The following is a 15,373-nucleotide window of genomic DNA, read 5'->3' as shown; positions in this document are numbered from 1 at the left end:
GTTCATTCACCCCATTCTTTGGAATTTCTTCAGTATGGTCTGGTATTTGATAATCAAGTATGTGATACTCTGCAATGCTTGTTGGTTTTTGCCTATTCCCACTCAGTAATATAAACAGGATTTTGAAACTTCTTTTAAAAATTGGCTGACCTTTGCTTTTTTATTCGCAGAGGAGGACGTTTTGAATAATGTGCTGAGCCTTTTTCTTTCACTTTCTTAATTTTTCTGTATTTCTTTTAAATTATTTTTCTGATACTTTAATAGCACCATATGAACACATCAGTACTATCCCATATGTGCATTACTGCTTTAGTGACATGAGTCTTTGATTCCTCCATTCTTTCAATGTTTGTATTAATTCACCAGATCTTTTTTGTCTCTGTCCTAGTTTCTACTATCCCTACTGCTTTCATCATATATTATCATTTAATTGTATGCTTTATAAGCAAACATATTAATTTTTCATTTTTTCTAGTGTGTAGGTATTTTATGTAGAATATATCGGGTGTCAGAAATCCCATCTTGGAACCCAACCTTTCCAGCCAGGATGCATTTCAGAGCCACTAAGCATTAACTTCAAGAGAATTAGGAGTGTTTTATCTGATATCCAGCTGAAGTCAACAGAAATCTTTGCATTAACCTCAGTGGACGCTGGACTGCAGCCCAGTTTACTTTCTGGCAGAACTTCAGTAAACTGCAGAAGAAGCTCCAGCTAGCATGAATCCACAACTCAGCACTAGAGGAGGAGCGACAACAGAACTCAGTTGTGTTTGCAAATGCCTTTACAGGTATTTGAGTAAGTCCTGTAGATTAAGTGCACTTTTGCAGGTGAGCTAATAAACATTAAATCCAAAAGAAGCTCAGATAGGAAATCCAACTTTGTGTGCTTGCTTTTAAGGTTTTCCACAGTGGTTGTGTATGCATGAGAACTGTCATCTATTACCACTGTCAATGAATGGCCCCAATAAACAGTCTTTGAATTGTCAGTTACTGCCTCCTTAAAGCTTGGAAACTTTCATGTATTTGCAACCTACAACAGCTTAGGGCCTGGAGACATTAAGATGCATAGTATCAAAACCATTATTCAAGGTGCCAGAGTTCTCAGCTGTGCTGCAGACAGGCTGAAATGGGATTAAACCCTATAGTTGAAGTATCTACTTGAGCAAAGAAGACAGGTTTAATTAAATAACTTGCTTGTATCAAATTCCCCTTCACGCTGAAAGAAATAAATTTGATTCTTACTGCAGCACAGATATTTATATGTATCTGTGTTGTAAGACAGTTTTAAATTAAAAAGTGACCTAGATTGCATTAAGTCCCTTCGTCTTCTCCCATAGTGACTTCCATCCCAAATATCCTCAGTTCACAGCATATATTTAGTGGCAAGTGCTGCAATTTCAAGCCAAAATCCATTATTTGTGTGCTCCAAACTACTTACACTTTCTGTCTAATAGAAAAGATTGCTAATCAAAACTTGTTCTCGGTTTTCTATAGCAGGAAGATTACCTACACTCCCTCAGTACGTTACTTCAGAAACTCACATGGAGGAAGCAACTGTGTTTGATCACTCTTGGCTGTATCAGGTCTCAAAAAATAGACTGCAGCCTTTTTTTGTGGTTATTTTTTTAAATCTTAGCTAAGGGTTACTCCTATAAAGATCTAAATTAAGATTTGCAACATCAAATGTAAGATTTTACATTCAATTTCTCAATCCACTCCCTCATTAACAAGCTTTCACTGATGCTTCTTTGCAAGTCTTATGTTTATTTTAGGAGATATTATTCTTATCTTCTAAAACTTAAACTGTAAGCAGTGCTGGAACCATCTCTCAGATATTGAAGACTGATTTGGCATGTGTCATATTCCAAGATAAGTCCACACATTCAAAGGGATTAAAAGCAATTGTCTTTTACATAACCTGCAGAAGATTACTTTTCCAACTGAGTTCGTGAACTGCAACATCAATAACCTGCTTTCCAGTTCCTAAGCAGGGCTCCAAGTGTACACATATGTGCCCTTGTGTGAACCAAGGGTTTAGATGTGAATTTAGAGCAGAGTTTTTAATAACCCCCACTGCATTACACTGCAGCTGTACATAATGTGGCTTCTTCCTGTCACAAGGTTAGGGTTCCTGACAAAGCAGGTAAGCTGTAACGCTAGGAAAATCTGATGATGTGTAAGCAAATAGCCACACAACATCCCTAGTCATGCCTCAAGATACCCTTTAAGTACTCCTTCCTGTCTAAAGCTATAATCTGCAGAAGCTGGCCTGTTCTCCAAGCAGTCCTAGCATTCCCTGACACGAAGTCTTGCAGCCCTCCGTGGCCACCTTGCCTTTGCAATGGCTTGTCCCAGTTCCTTCCCTGTTACCTCAGGGCACCAGAAGCCTACAGTAAGAACGGAACAATTATTTAAGAACAAAAATAAGTCAGAGTACTGCTTGATCAAGTGGTCTGCAAGGGAATGTTTAATTTAGGATATACTAGCACATTGCCCAAAGATGTCCCTCTTCCATCCCTGCTCCCTCCGTTTTCCATCCTGGCATTGCTCCTCACCTTGGGCAGTTCCCTGTATACATCAAGAATGTTCCACGAGGAATTAACTTTAAATATTAAAAACAGAGCAAGGAGGAGAGCAAGAAATAACAAGCAGACTGTTAAACCACACAAGTGCTGCCCAACATCCAGTACAAAGAGCTGACTCTCCTCTGTCCAATGTGCTTGTATGAACTGCAAACTGATGGGAGAATTTATGCCACCGCAGCACATGAAGATGGGTCTGCACTTTGTCAAGTGTAAAACAGATTTGTAACTTATGGGAGACTTAACGAGCATATATATTTTAAAAATAAAAAATTCCTAGGGTGGAATTCATACATCTACTAAGGTACTTAGATATAACCTGTCTGAATGGGTCTCTCCTTCCAGAGCTACTCGTCCAAGCTCTTGTTACAGCCAATGAAAAATTTACTCTGTACATTCAGAGATGGCTGAAGAACTGTTCAGCTCATCCTGAAGCAGATACCTACACTAGGGCAGCTGAGTAGCTCTACAGACTGTAAGCTGTAACTGCTTACAGCGAGCTTATCTTGCTGTAAAAGATGATGCTGGTTTTGCAAAGTCACTTTCTGACTCCAGCTGCACTTTAGGTGCAGGAAAGTAGCGGCAGCAGATCAGAAGGGAATGATGCCTCGACCTACTTGTATTTCGTTCTCTCTAGAACAAAGGAGGATAAGTATAATGCCTCAATCTGACATGATTATGCATTTCAGGGTAGTTAGTGCTATCAGTTCAGATAATCATAAATTAAGCCTTGTAAGAACTGTTTCACTTCCAGTCTACTCTACTATTTACCTTGCTATCCTGGCACAGAGTGCTTTATTTAAGCTGCTGAGTGGACAGGGGCGATAAGGACATTGGCACAACTTGTAAGAAACATGTCTTTACCCAAATGTCAACTGCAGTTAGTTTCTATAGCTGAGGTAGTGTTTTCACACTTCAGCCGTTAACTCATATTTCATTCACGCTGATGAGTCAGGAACAGCAGCCACTGACTCTCCTTGATGCAAGGCAGTAGGGCACAAGGGAGCACAGCAGGGGCTCAGACACTTGAACAGCAGAAGAACCCAGATCACAGGTACCCAGGCTTGCAGGTGAACTACGATCACAAGGAATCAGCTCAAAACCAGGCAGTTTCACTAGCGCTCAGGCAAGATCAGCGGCATTAGCTGTGAGCCTGATGACCTGCTCAAGCATCTCTGCAACACTCTGCTGAGTCCATGCTCAGGGGTGCTGGAGGGCCCCGACCATGCCCCCCTCAGAGCCCGAGACCCCTCTATAGCACAGGGCGCAGGCCAAAGCTATGGCTCAGGATGGTGCCTGCTCATGTTTGAAACAGCTGGGTCAAATAAGCCCAGCGCAACTGAATCGGATCCCGTATGAAAACAGAGAGGTAACTTCTCACCCCGTGCTCTGCATTGTTCTTCCACAGTACATCCATGGTGCCTCTCTTTAAAAGAGCCTGGGAGTAGAAGATGGGAGCAGACATTTCCTTGCTCTAGGAAACACATTTAACAGCCCGGAAGCAGAAACAGCCCCGAGCATCCTACTTCCGTGTTCAGGCAGTGCTTATTTTCATTTAATACCCTCGGCCTAAAGTGCTGAGCTGTTTCTGAAAGGGCATCCACAACCTGATCCATCACCCTAATAATCTAACCGCAGTAACTGAGAAATCACTGTAGATGGTTGAGCTTTTCTGAGCCATATGCAATCTACAGACCACTGCATGATTCTGGCTGCACAAGAAGAGTTTCTGCAGCGACGTGGTGACACACGTGTTCACCACAAGTACGACTTCTGCTCTTTTAAGGTTCAGTTTCGGTATGAGGTTAGCTTCGGCCAAAAAACAGTAGCTAGTAGTTCCCATCCTGTATGTGTGTACAATATGGCTACTAATAGTCGGATGCAACAAGCCTCAGTCCACCTGGATCCCTTTGAAACCAGGGCTTCGTGTGCTTGCAAACAGCTGCTTGTGCACACCGGGAATACGACATATTTGAAGCTGCAACCTCACCTAAAACACGTTTCCAGAGAGAACAGTAGATAACTGAGAAGTCTGAATATGTGAGTACTTACAGGATAGCTTGGGGGTTTTTGACATAACTGTGTTAATGGGAAACCAAATAGCAAGAAGAACTTTTATTGTGTAGCAGATTTTATGCAGTGCTTTTCCCTGTTGCATCAGAGAGCTGTGAGGATGTGGCCATTCATAATGCAGGTCCCAATATGCACTGTACCCAGACCGTGCTTTACCCATCAGTGTGGACTGTGACACAACGTCAATACGTTGTCAAGTGATTGATGGGACTAGGAGGACATCCCCTCAGCACTTCAATGCTCTGCAGACTGTTGGATGACAGAACAGAGACACGCAGGCAGCCAGATGGCTACAGAAATAGAGAGGGAATTTCTGCACTGCACTGTAGGACAGACTAACTCTCAAGTTAGCTCAGGAACCCAAATGGTCTTGCTGTAGCCATGGGGAAATTGCCAGGTATTTTGTGATAAAACTGCCAAATAGGCTGTTTCTCAGCATCGACCCACGCTTGCTAGACTACCTAAAGGCAGCACTGCAGTGAATAAAGCTGACAAACGGCGATGGACAGGTAACATATAGTAAGCAGAATCTTAGTGGTACTTAGTTTGCTGTGTAAGAGCTCAGCATGAAACAGTCTGCCTGGGCCATATTACTGGACACATTATAAAAAATGGATAGTAGGATTTGCCCTTATGCAGTGTAACCTGTATTCATAGCTCTCCATTCATTCCTGTACTAAGTGCTTTCATACAGCTCAGAAAACAATTTATTTTTATCTCTTGATTTATTTTCTCTTGAACCTGTTCTTTAACTCTTAGACAGCTAATGGAAAAACAGTTTAAACATCCTGGGGGAAAGCATGTCAAACACAAAGATAAAATATTTTCAGGATTATTCAAGCTCTGAGAAGACAAAAAGACATCCTTTGAATAGGTGAATGAATGTATTTTTCTATACATTTCTGTTGCTCCTTAAATGTGCTCCCTCCACTCAAATGGAAGACACATTCAGCTTGGAGGGTCTGCTGATTTCTCTTTTCACTGGAGCTGTACATATCTGGAGCAGTTTATAAATAACTCTGCAATGCTCGGGATGAATTATGGTGCAACTCTTCAAAGACTACTCATTATTGTTTTGTAAGATATCTAGAACTGTATTTTAGGGCAACTGTCTCACAGTCAGCCTCAGAAGGGGGATGATTATGGCAAAGGTATGCTTAGGGATAAATTTATGAACGCTTCTTCTGGGCATCAATTGTTGGCAAAGTCAATAGATGCATTTATGGGAGATGGTTGTACTACAGTTTTGCTTCCACTGTACCATAATGCATGATTTAGCAAAGTCATTTGCTCTTGAAAATTGTCATCAGTCTTGACTGACCTATTTCACTACCAGCCTCATCACAGCAATAGACCGAATATATCTAACCTTGTAATGACTGGTCAGTACACTGAGAAGAAAACGTGGGGCCTGCAAAACTCAAACAAACAAATACTGCTCCTTCACTATAGCTGTAGCTAATATATGCTGCCAGCCCTCCCAGAGAGTCTTCTCTGGATGTGTCAACCCCTGTTTGCCTTATTGGTGCAACTAGTCCCACCAGACCTGCACCTGGGCTGTGTCAAGTCAGAATTTACAGTGGGCTGTAAAACTTGTAGGGATTTCCTCCCTACTGGGTTTATACCAGGTGGTCTCAACGGAAGCATTCACGGGAAACTTGCCCAAAATATGAGTCACAATTAAACAACACAAGAAGATACTGCTCCTGACTAACCACAGATACGGAGACTTGCAGCTCCTGAGAACACAGAATTTCTACAAGTTAAGATAAAGGAAAAATGTGAAGCTCAGAGAAAATTTGGGGCAAAAAGATTAATCTGGTGATTCCCCCTCCCCAATAAAATGAAAGCCAACAACTACTGGTTTAGCAATTAGCACAATTGTTCCTTCACAATCTCACAAAAAACACCATTCAAAAAGCCTGAACCAGAACCTTCCTTTTCAACAGTTCTTAGCCCTAAATTATGAGACTTTAAGAATTACACCATCTGGGTTTATTACTTCCAGCTTAAGGGCTAGAACCTGACTGCCTTTTTAATTAAAAGGTAAAAATCTCACATAACCCCATGGCTTCAGATGTTTAGACAATAAGGAGAACTAGTCTAAATCAACAGAAGTAGCAACACAACACAATAAGCAGTACCTTTAAATTATAAAGTACACAGGACACACAAACTTCTTTGTAAAGTGTAAGCTGCTGAATATTTAAACATATCAAGCCCAAGCCCCCCAAATACTCAGAAAATTCCTATACTTCATGAAAAAACATACTTCTACAGAGAGCATGAGAATTAAGTCAGTGAATCACCAATAACATTCAAAATTTTTAATATGCAAGGAATAATAATAAATAAAAACACCCAACATGGTCCCTATTTTGGTAAAAGTCTCCCTGAGTTATTGTCACTTTGGTGTGGTTTTGTTTAAGCACAGACATTTCATTCTAGGACTGATTCTCAAAATAAACAATAGTGCAAATAGATACATCAAAGGCTGATTTGTCATGTAAGCAATGAATATTTCTGTTGGAAATTTACTTGTTTTCTTTTTACAACCATGGCATATCTAGGTCTCCCTTAGATAAGAAACATTTAACTATTCTGGGTGCGATTCCTGTGGGACTTCGTATAGTACCTGGGGGATGGAGGGACTTGTAAGAGCAGTTAAAGAGTCATAATGAACTCGAAGGACTGCAATAAAAATACCTATTAAAAACAGACCTGACAAATTCAGATGGAATGAGTGTTAGTGGGGAGGCAGAGACACCACTGTATTATCTCAAGAAACTCTCACATCTTCTTGCTGGTTAATTTCTCTGTTATGAAGCATCTCTAACAAAGACAGACTTTAACCTACTTTATATTCATAACGATTCATGCAAATTTACCTCCTTTCGAGGTAGGGGGTCAAGTGTTTAAGTTCATGCTATAATGAGTAAAATCTACATAGATTTTTGCAGTATAATGAGGCATGTTTTGCAGAGAAATTAAAAATCGAGACCCACAAAAACCAGACAAACTCTTTGTGGATTCAATGCACCAGTGGCATATAAAATCAGAACAGAAGAGCTGACATGATCAGAGATACATTTTCAAATTTAGCATTTACCCTCCCATAGTACGGTGTCTTATGTTTTCACACGGGGTTCAGTACTAAAGGAAAAGGATTAAACAGTTCTCACTCCATCTAGACAAAGCAACGTAGGCATGCACCACGAGAGCTGTGGCTCCGGCAAAGAACCTCAACACAAATTTGCTACACATCTATTTTTTCCAAATATAAGGCTTTCCTGGCAGGCAGCCAATCATGCAGGAATTGCCAACCGTTCTGTAGATAGGGCCATTATAATTCTCTGTGCACCAGCACTAGACCACCTGCATCTTCACGTGTGATGGGAGTCGGATGTGAACCCAGCTCTCAGGAGATGAATGCCAACCCACTGCTATATACTATCAACCTTTTTGTCGTTATCTTTTATTATTATTAAGAAACACCATTTGTAACTGCAGCTGACAAACAATTAAGCAGACAGACCTTGTGCTATAGAACTTGGAATTGAGATGTTATATCTGTGGGGGGAGGGGTGGCGGGGTGTGTAATTATACGAAGCCTCTATTTTCCTGCCTTATACTTTGCTTTCATCAACATCTTACTGGAGTTGGAGGTGTATAGTGTTTTGTGCTGATAGAGGATGATGCTGCCAATATTTTCATGGGACTCTGCCTGTAACTTGTTAATCAATGGAATTAGATTCATTAAAATAAGGTTTTACTTAAATAATAATCAGAAAATGAAAATTGAATTATGCCAAATGAGTCATTGCTTTCTCTTAAGAATCGAAAGTCTATCATCAGATAGCGAAGGCAACACCAGCTCCACCAATGAAAAGGGCAGTTCAGACCATTAGCTGTGCTGTTACAATGTCTAAGCAAAAGGTAGAAAATTATGGAAGAATGTAACTCTTCTTACTGGTTTATTCTAGCATGCTTCAGCAAATGGAAACTTCTAGGAAATACTGTAAACGTGTCTACAGGGTGATATGCAAATAACCACACGCTGACTTCATAAATCAGTCACTTTGTAAACTTCCCCTTCAAGAGTCACTGTACAGGGCATGTATTTCAAAAGGGCTTAGCACATTAAACTGCATCTTTACTTACACTCAAAAGTGAGAGGATTTTACATGGAAACCAAGTATTTCATATGGGGAGAACTAAATGATGAAAAAAATACCCTTTAACTTCCAGAGAAGACACGTTTGTTTGTTCACTTTACTGCAGCACTGCTCAGTCAACAGCAAAATCAGACTTTGCATGGTTTAAAGATAGGACACTCCCTATGTCCTCATCTTTTTGAGACAGCACACGCAAATTTCAAAATAGGAAATCAGTTTTAAACTCCTAACTACACAAACCAGACTGCAAAAATGTATCCCATGGACACTCTTGAAAACATTACTCATAACAGGTAATGCTCTCACCCACAACCCACTAAGGAAAAATGCAAATAACTTAAAACAAAAGATCATTTTAGTGCAAAACCCCTCTCTCAAGGCTTCCAGAGTAGCAGACAATGGCATGAAGATATGCTTTAAATCAGTAGCAGGAAGCCAGGCAAGAACAGTATCTAGACAGGAGCTCTACAGGGCAGCATGGAAACAAAGTAGATGCTAAACCAAGGATTAATTGTCCATGTTGGTCCTCACTCAGGATCCCTAGGAAGTGGCTAGGGTTTGTGCTATCCTTTTAGCATAGGTGTATAAGAGTTCTGATTCCCCTGACCTAGGAATAGTCACAAAAGAAGCTGCCTGCCAAGCAGGCTTCAATCTGGATCCTTCTGGGATCTCCTGCAGCAGCATCCAGGCCAAGCAGGCAACTTCTTTCCTGACAAGGTGCAGGTGAGGACTGGCAGCGGAGCAAGCTAGAGGATGCTCTGCAGTCACAAAACCTACCAGCTCCACACATATTTACAGTGCGGTCAATCGCTGGGCTTGGGTTTGCTTTTTGGGCAGAGGGAGGTCTGGCACACACAAGTAACCGATTGCTTTGGAAACGACACGAGTCAGCAGGCCGGTTAGGGTACCAGGGGTGAAGAGGTGACATTTTGTGCGGAAAAAGGAAACGAAGAAATGAAAGAGGACACCATGTCTTTCATGCAAAATGAAAAGTTTGCTACGTGATTTCATTAAACGAAAGACCACAACGACATGTACTCGGGTAAAGAGAACAACTTCTGACCTTGAAATTGCGTGCTAAATAAATTACCTCAGAGCGAAAGTGATGAGTTCTCATGACAGCATCTGGAAGGGAAGCAGAAAGACACACAGGCTGCATCCAGCTCCATCTCCGATTCCCACCCCCCGGCTAACGGTTTGATCTAACTGCGCGCCCTTCAGAGCACACTCCTGGACGGGGTCTGGCTCTGCCGGCGCAGGCGGCAGCTCCGCCCGGCATTTATATTTAATTCATCGGGAAGAAGTTGAGCATAAAGTTCTGCCGCGCCTGAGAAGCCGGGTAGGGCTGGGGGGGGTTCACAGCCCCTCACTTTCCCTCCCGCGGGCCAAGGTTTCGCTAAGGGATGGGTGGAGACAAGGCTGCCGCAGTCCTGGGTTCGGCTTTTTTAAAGCCTTTGCCCGGCTAAGCTGAGATAGAGCGGCCCTTCGCAAGCAGAAACCGCGGGATGGGCCGGGGACACCTCCTGCTCCCTTCCGCCCTCGGCAATGAGCAGCGTCTCTTACCTCGGCTCCTTGAGCGACCTGAAAAGACGGATTTGATGGGATGCCTCCCTTTCTGGAGCCTGCGGTGCCAGCAGCAGAAGAATAAAATCGTAGCGATGGTCCCCAGCAGCAGCAGGAGCAAGAAGAGGGCGCACTGGATGCTGTAGGGTCTCAGCAGGACCAGGAAAGCCGCGGCAATCATGGCTCAAGCGCCTGGCTGCCCCTGTACGTGCGCGAGTCTGCGGCGAGCGGCGGGGGGCCGGGCAGCACCGGGCAGCCTCTCCCCCCGGCAGCGGGGCGGGCATCGCCGCCGGCACCGCGTTGCTGGAGCCGGCAGCCGGGCGGGAGGCGGCGGCGCGGGGGAGGAGTAGGAGGAGGAGGAGGCGACGAAGGAGGAGCAGGAGGAGAATAGGAGAAAGAAGGAGGAGGAGCGGGATGAAATTCAGGCCGTGACTCAGCAGCAGCCACCGCCACCACCGCGGCGGTGGGGCTTCCCCCTCCGCGCCCGCGCGGCAGCCAGGAGCGGGGAGCGCGGCGGGATGGGGATGGGGCTGCGCGCCCGCGGGCACCGGCGGGGCGGGGCGCCGCATGGCACCCGGCGCGGGCACGCGGGGCGGGGCTCTAGGAGAGGGAAGGAGGGGGAGGGGGAAGAGAAGGAGGAGGGTGCCGGTGCTGCCGCCACCGCCGGGAGGGAGGAAGGAAGGAAGGAAGGGGGGAAAGAAAGAAGGGGCCCGGCGCAGCCCCCCGCCGCCGCCGGGACTTGGCCGGGGCGGCTGGTGACATCACGTGCTGGAGCCGCTGCAGAGTGAAGCGGAAAATGGCTGCTGCGAGGTACCGGGGGAGGGGGTGGCGGCCTCCCCGCGCGCGCGCCCGGGACCCCCGGCGCGGGGGGAGCGGGGCTGTCCCCGCTTCCGCCGCCGTGGAGGGCGACGGCTGCTGTGGCGCAGGATCGCGGCGGCGATGGCCACTGCAGGTCTGTGCGCGGCGGAGGCGGAGGAGGAGGAGGAAGCGGGGAAGGGGTCTGTAGTGGTTTTCCGGGCGGGCAGAGCCCGGACCCGTGGCACTTATCTCGGCTGGCTTCGTGGCGAGGCTGCTGGAGGGGGAAAGGATGGGGTAACTTTAAAGGGATACGTCCTGACAAGGCGACCAGGGTGGTCGCGTCGTGCTGAGCCGTGTTTCTGATGCTGGGATTTAGGCGGCAGCTGACTGCGGGAGAGACGGCGCCGGCTCTCCCGCGTTACGCGTTAGGGCGCGCACCGCGTGGTGCGGCTTCGGTGCCGGGCGGTGTGTCGTTCGCACGCCCGCCGAGACGCTTCCTACGCGGGAGCCCTGGGGAAGCGGCTCGGTGCGGGGTCTCGCTGCAGAGAGAGCTGTAACGGGGCAGCGATGCTCCGCGCCTTGCTGCGGGAAACCGCTGCGTGCAGCCAGTATCGCAGCCCCTGCCTCTCCGCCTCGCCGGAGCTGGTGCGTGGCGCACAGCGCAAATATCCCGGCGTGTGCGGGCTCTGACGCGGGCGGGAGCCGGAGCTTTACCCCCGCCGCGGCTGCTGCCTGCGTGGCTCTCGCTGTGCTGGTGTCTCCGTACTAAGGCTGTTTCGGAGGTCTTGGGGAAATGCGGTTTTAAACTCCCCCCGCGCTGCGACGCGCACACGCGAAAACTACGTTGTGCTTGCCCGTGTCACCGGGGGAGACTTAGGGTCAGAGTGTGGTGAAATCCCTGCTCTTTGCCATGCATCTGCGGTGTGAGCACGTAAATGAGAGGAGCGTTTTGCGAAACTCTCTGGAAATGATGAGAATCTCGGTAAACGTTGGGATAAGACTGAGATGTCGCTGCTTTACGTCATGGCCACACAGGTATACAGCAGAGCATACGCGCAGATTTAAACTAAACCGCAAGATGCGCGAGCTGGAAGGACAGAGAGGGAATCGTCGGTGGTAGTTTAAATAACAACAGAACAGATGATCCCTGGAATACTGACACCGATTTATGCCTGAACTAAGGGCATTGTAGCACATTACCTCAGTGTTAGGGAAGTCCCTTCTCATAGAAGGATTCTCTTGGCACCCGGCTGGGGGACTAAGTTAAAGAGAAAGAAAGCGTTGGTGTTCAGGTCTGTAATGTTTTGTTCTGGGAATTCTGTATCATCTCGTAATACCTGCCGACAAAGTAGCCCGCCGTGTTACTTGGGAAAACGGGAAGTTGGCACACTGCAGCCTTGGACCGGCAGCCTCCCCGCGATGCCCGGGGACTGATGAATGCTACGAGGAGGTGTTGCGTCACGTGACGCGATACCGAAATCGTCCCTGATACCGCAGTACTGCAGTGAAATGGTTTTAATGCAGATTACCTGGAGATTATTCCAGCGGTCCGCGTTACCTCACCGTAACGTGAGGCAAATCAGTGTGATCCCTACCCCCGGCGCAGGCGATGCGCTGCCCCGCTGCAGCCCTTCACTGCAGTATCTCGCAGGAGCAGGGAACTTTCCGACGCCTTTCGCTCTGCGCTGATTTATTGTTTCAGAATGGGGCGGCGGGGGGAGCGTAGCACAGCAGGGACTGCGGAGAACTGAGGGGGAACGGTTAACTTCTCCCGTTGCTCCTGGGTAGCAGCACCCAGAAAACATCTGACAGAGGAATCTCGCATGTTAGCTTGTTAGTTTGAGGTTTATAGCTTTTCCTTTCTAAGGCTTATTGCTTGTTGGTGCCTTGAAGGTAATGCTTTACCAAAAGGATATAATAAATTTAATGAGAGCTGCTTCACTTTGCATTTCAAATGCAGAAGAGAATACAGTTTACTACAAGAAATGCTGACGTGCATGACTTTTCAGAGAGCTGCTGCTCCGGGCTTCTGAGTTAACTGTCTCACATGTGTACCAAACTGCTGCTGTGCCTTGCTTTATGTTCATTGCTCCTCTGTGTTGGTTAAATACCCCGGGGTTTGCTAGTGTGGTTAAAGTGTTATTTCTGTGGTGAATAAAGTTTAAGTTGCTGAAGTTATTTCACATTTAAAAATAAGGAAATTATATGTAGGTACATATCTCCCTCCCCCCCCCCAGTCCATAGTAATAAAGATAAATTAAAAGAAGTTTTAGGTGTGTAGCACTGTAAATATAAGCTTCTTTACAGAATGTTTTTCAGGGACCCTTTCATAAACCTTAAGGATGCTAAACAGAGAAGAGAAAAGGAATGAAGAGAGAAGGTTAAAACAGAAGCCGCTGGCTCTCAGCCGAGACTTGACCTCAGAAGGAGAATCCCGGAGGTGAAGCTATTTTGGAGAAGAGGAAGTAAAAGAAGGTAACAGAGTCTTGAGCTAACGGTGGCAAGAGCAGCAAGGCAGGTCAGAAAAGAGCTCAAAGGATTTTATTCGCTAAGAAGGCAGCCCTGGACCCTGAAATAAATAAGCAGTGCTGCTGCCGTTTCAGAGCACCCGTGGTGTGGCCACGCTTGTGCGGAGATGTGAGGCGGTGGGAGCTAGCAGCTGCAGGTGCTTATTTTGGTGGGGATCTTGGAGGGACAGAGCAGGGACAGTGTTGCAGGCATAGCTGAAGTTTTTGGCAGGAGGCTTGCAAGCAGCTTTTTATTTTGCTTCAGTGATGTGGAGGGAGGAGGTGGTGATAGGTACCAGGGCAGAGGGGTGAAAAAGGAAAGTTCTGCTTCAGAAACTCCACAGAAAAGAGGCGACCAGCAAACATTTGCAGCAGAGAGGGACCGGACAGGGCGGGAGGATGTTCTTCTGGTTGCAGCCCCTCTCCAATGCAGTTCTTTACCTGTTTGTCCAAGTTGTGTGAAGGAGGGGAGCAGCACGAAAGTTATGTCAGACTTCTGCAGTTTGATTGAAGAGCTGAGCAGGGAATGTGTTGTAGCAGCAGCAGCAGCCCTCCTGCTGGGAGAAAAGCCAGCGTTGACCTAAGTTACTCTTTCAGCTAGTTTCTTGTGATAACCTGTTCTGACTGTGCAGTCTCACCCACTAAGGCTGAAGGCAGAGAGATACTTTCTTGCCTTATACTTGCTCTGCATGCAGAGCTGCAGTACAGTCTATGGACTTTAGTATATTCCTCAGTAATTTATGTGAGGTTCAGCAACTCTTTTCAAAAGGAACTAAAAATGTTAGCTGAGCACCGTGAGTTAGGCTGAAAGGAGAAAAAAAAATTGTAAAAAGAAAATTTGGTGTTCTGAGTGGAGAGACCATGTCTGCAGAGGTCTGATGCCCTTCCCCAATGTGAGCCATGGGATTCAAGGGCACTCCACCACCCTGCGATGGCACCTCTCTGCTCCTACAGTTTCAGGCCTTAGAATTTTGCAGTTTTAAGAGCCAGAAGAAAAAGGTACATGCTGGATCTGGTGGTGATACATGATATGCTTTCAGAAGAGTTGCTGAGTAAGTGAATGAGTAAGATAATTTCCTTTCACTGCTATGTAGGTATGCTTTAAGGACTGTTTTTCTACTAATTATTATAATTAAGTAAAATATTCAGCTTAAATGACTACTTAACTGGTTAGAAGAGTTCTCTAATCATCTAATATTTCTTAACAAATATTTTGGATTTTTCTTAATCAAAGAGGAACCAAAGTAAATACAGTAAAAACCAAAGAAGCAAGCAAAGTAGACACAGAAAATGTTGTGGCATCTGAGTATTAATCATCTTCTTGCAATGAAATAATGTACATCCCCCCTCAATGCTGTGCTTCACGAGTTACATGCTGTCTTTCCTTGGCGTGCTTTCTTGCAGTTTAAGCAAGATGTATAGGAAGATGATGTGAGAGCTTCTGGTAGATGATTAAACCTCCAAAAATTACATTCTTCAGCTGAAAGAGTAATGATTTCTAGCTTGATGTAGGCATTGCATTGCAAAAAAAACCCTGTTAGGTGGAATTGTACGTTCTAAATTCATCAAGGTTCTTGCAAATCTTTGTTCTGCAAAACTTGTTAAACAGTTTGCTTCACACGGTGCTTTGTATGTTTGGAGGGCACGCCAGCATCAGCTCATTCTCACGGCATCC

The 15,373-nt window shown here is 45.7% G+C and overlaps 1 protein-coding gene across 1 annotated transcript in view; it reads right to left on the bottom strand.

Moving 5' to 3' along the window:
* Window positions 1-10,574, bottom strand: part of DST (dystonin) — a gene marked incomplete at its 5' end in the record, with an annotated part of 301,073 nt that extends 290,499 nt beyond the window's left edge. Inside the window, 2 exons of the mRNA XM_084262411.1 lie at window positions 9,921-9,955; window positions 10,394-10,574. Coding sequence (XP_084118537.1) covers window positions 9,921-9,955; window positions 10,394-10,574 — 216 coding nt within the window. The remainder of the gene's footprint in view (window positions 1-9,920; window positions 9,956-10,393) is intronic.
* Window positions 10,575-15,373: the final 4,799 nt, after the last annotated feature.

Source organism: Gallinula chloropus (genome assembly GCF_964237585.1).
Source record: "Gallinula chloropus genome assembly, chromosome: 3".
Lineage (NCBI taxonomy): Eukaryota > Metazoa > Chordata > Aves > Gruiformes > Rallidae > Gallinula > Gallinula chloropus.
The sequence above is the reverse complement of the archived record's forward strand: the minus strand, read 5'-3'. Positions and strand labels throughout refer to the sequence as shown.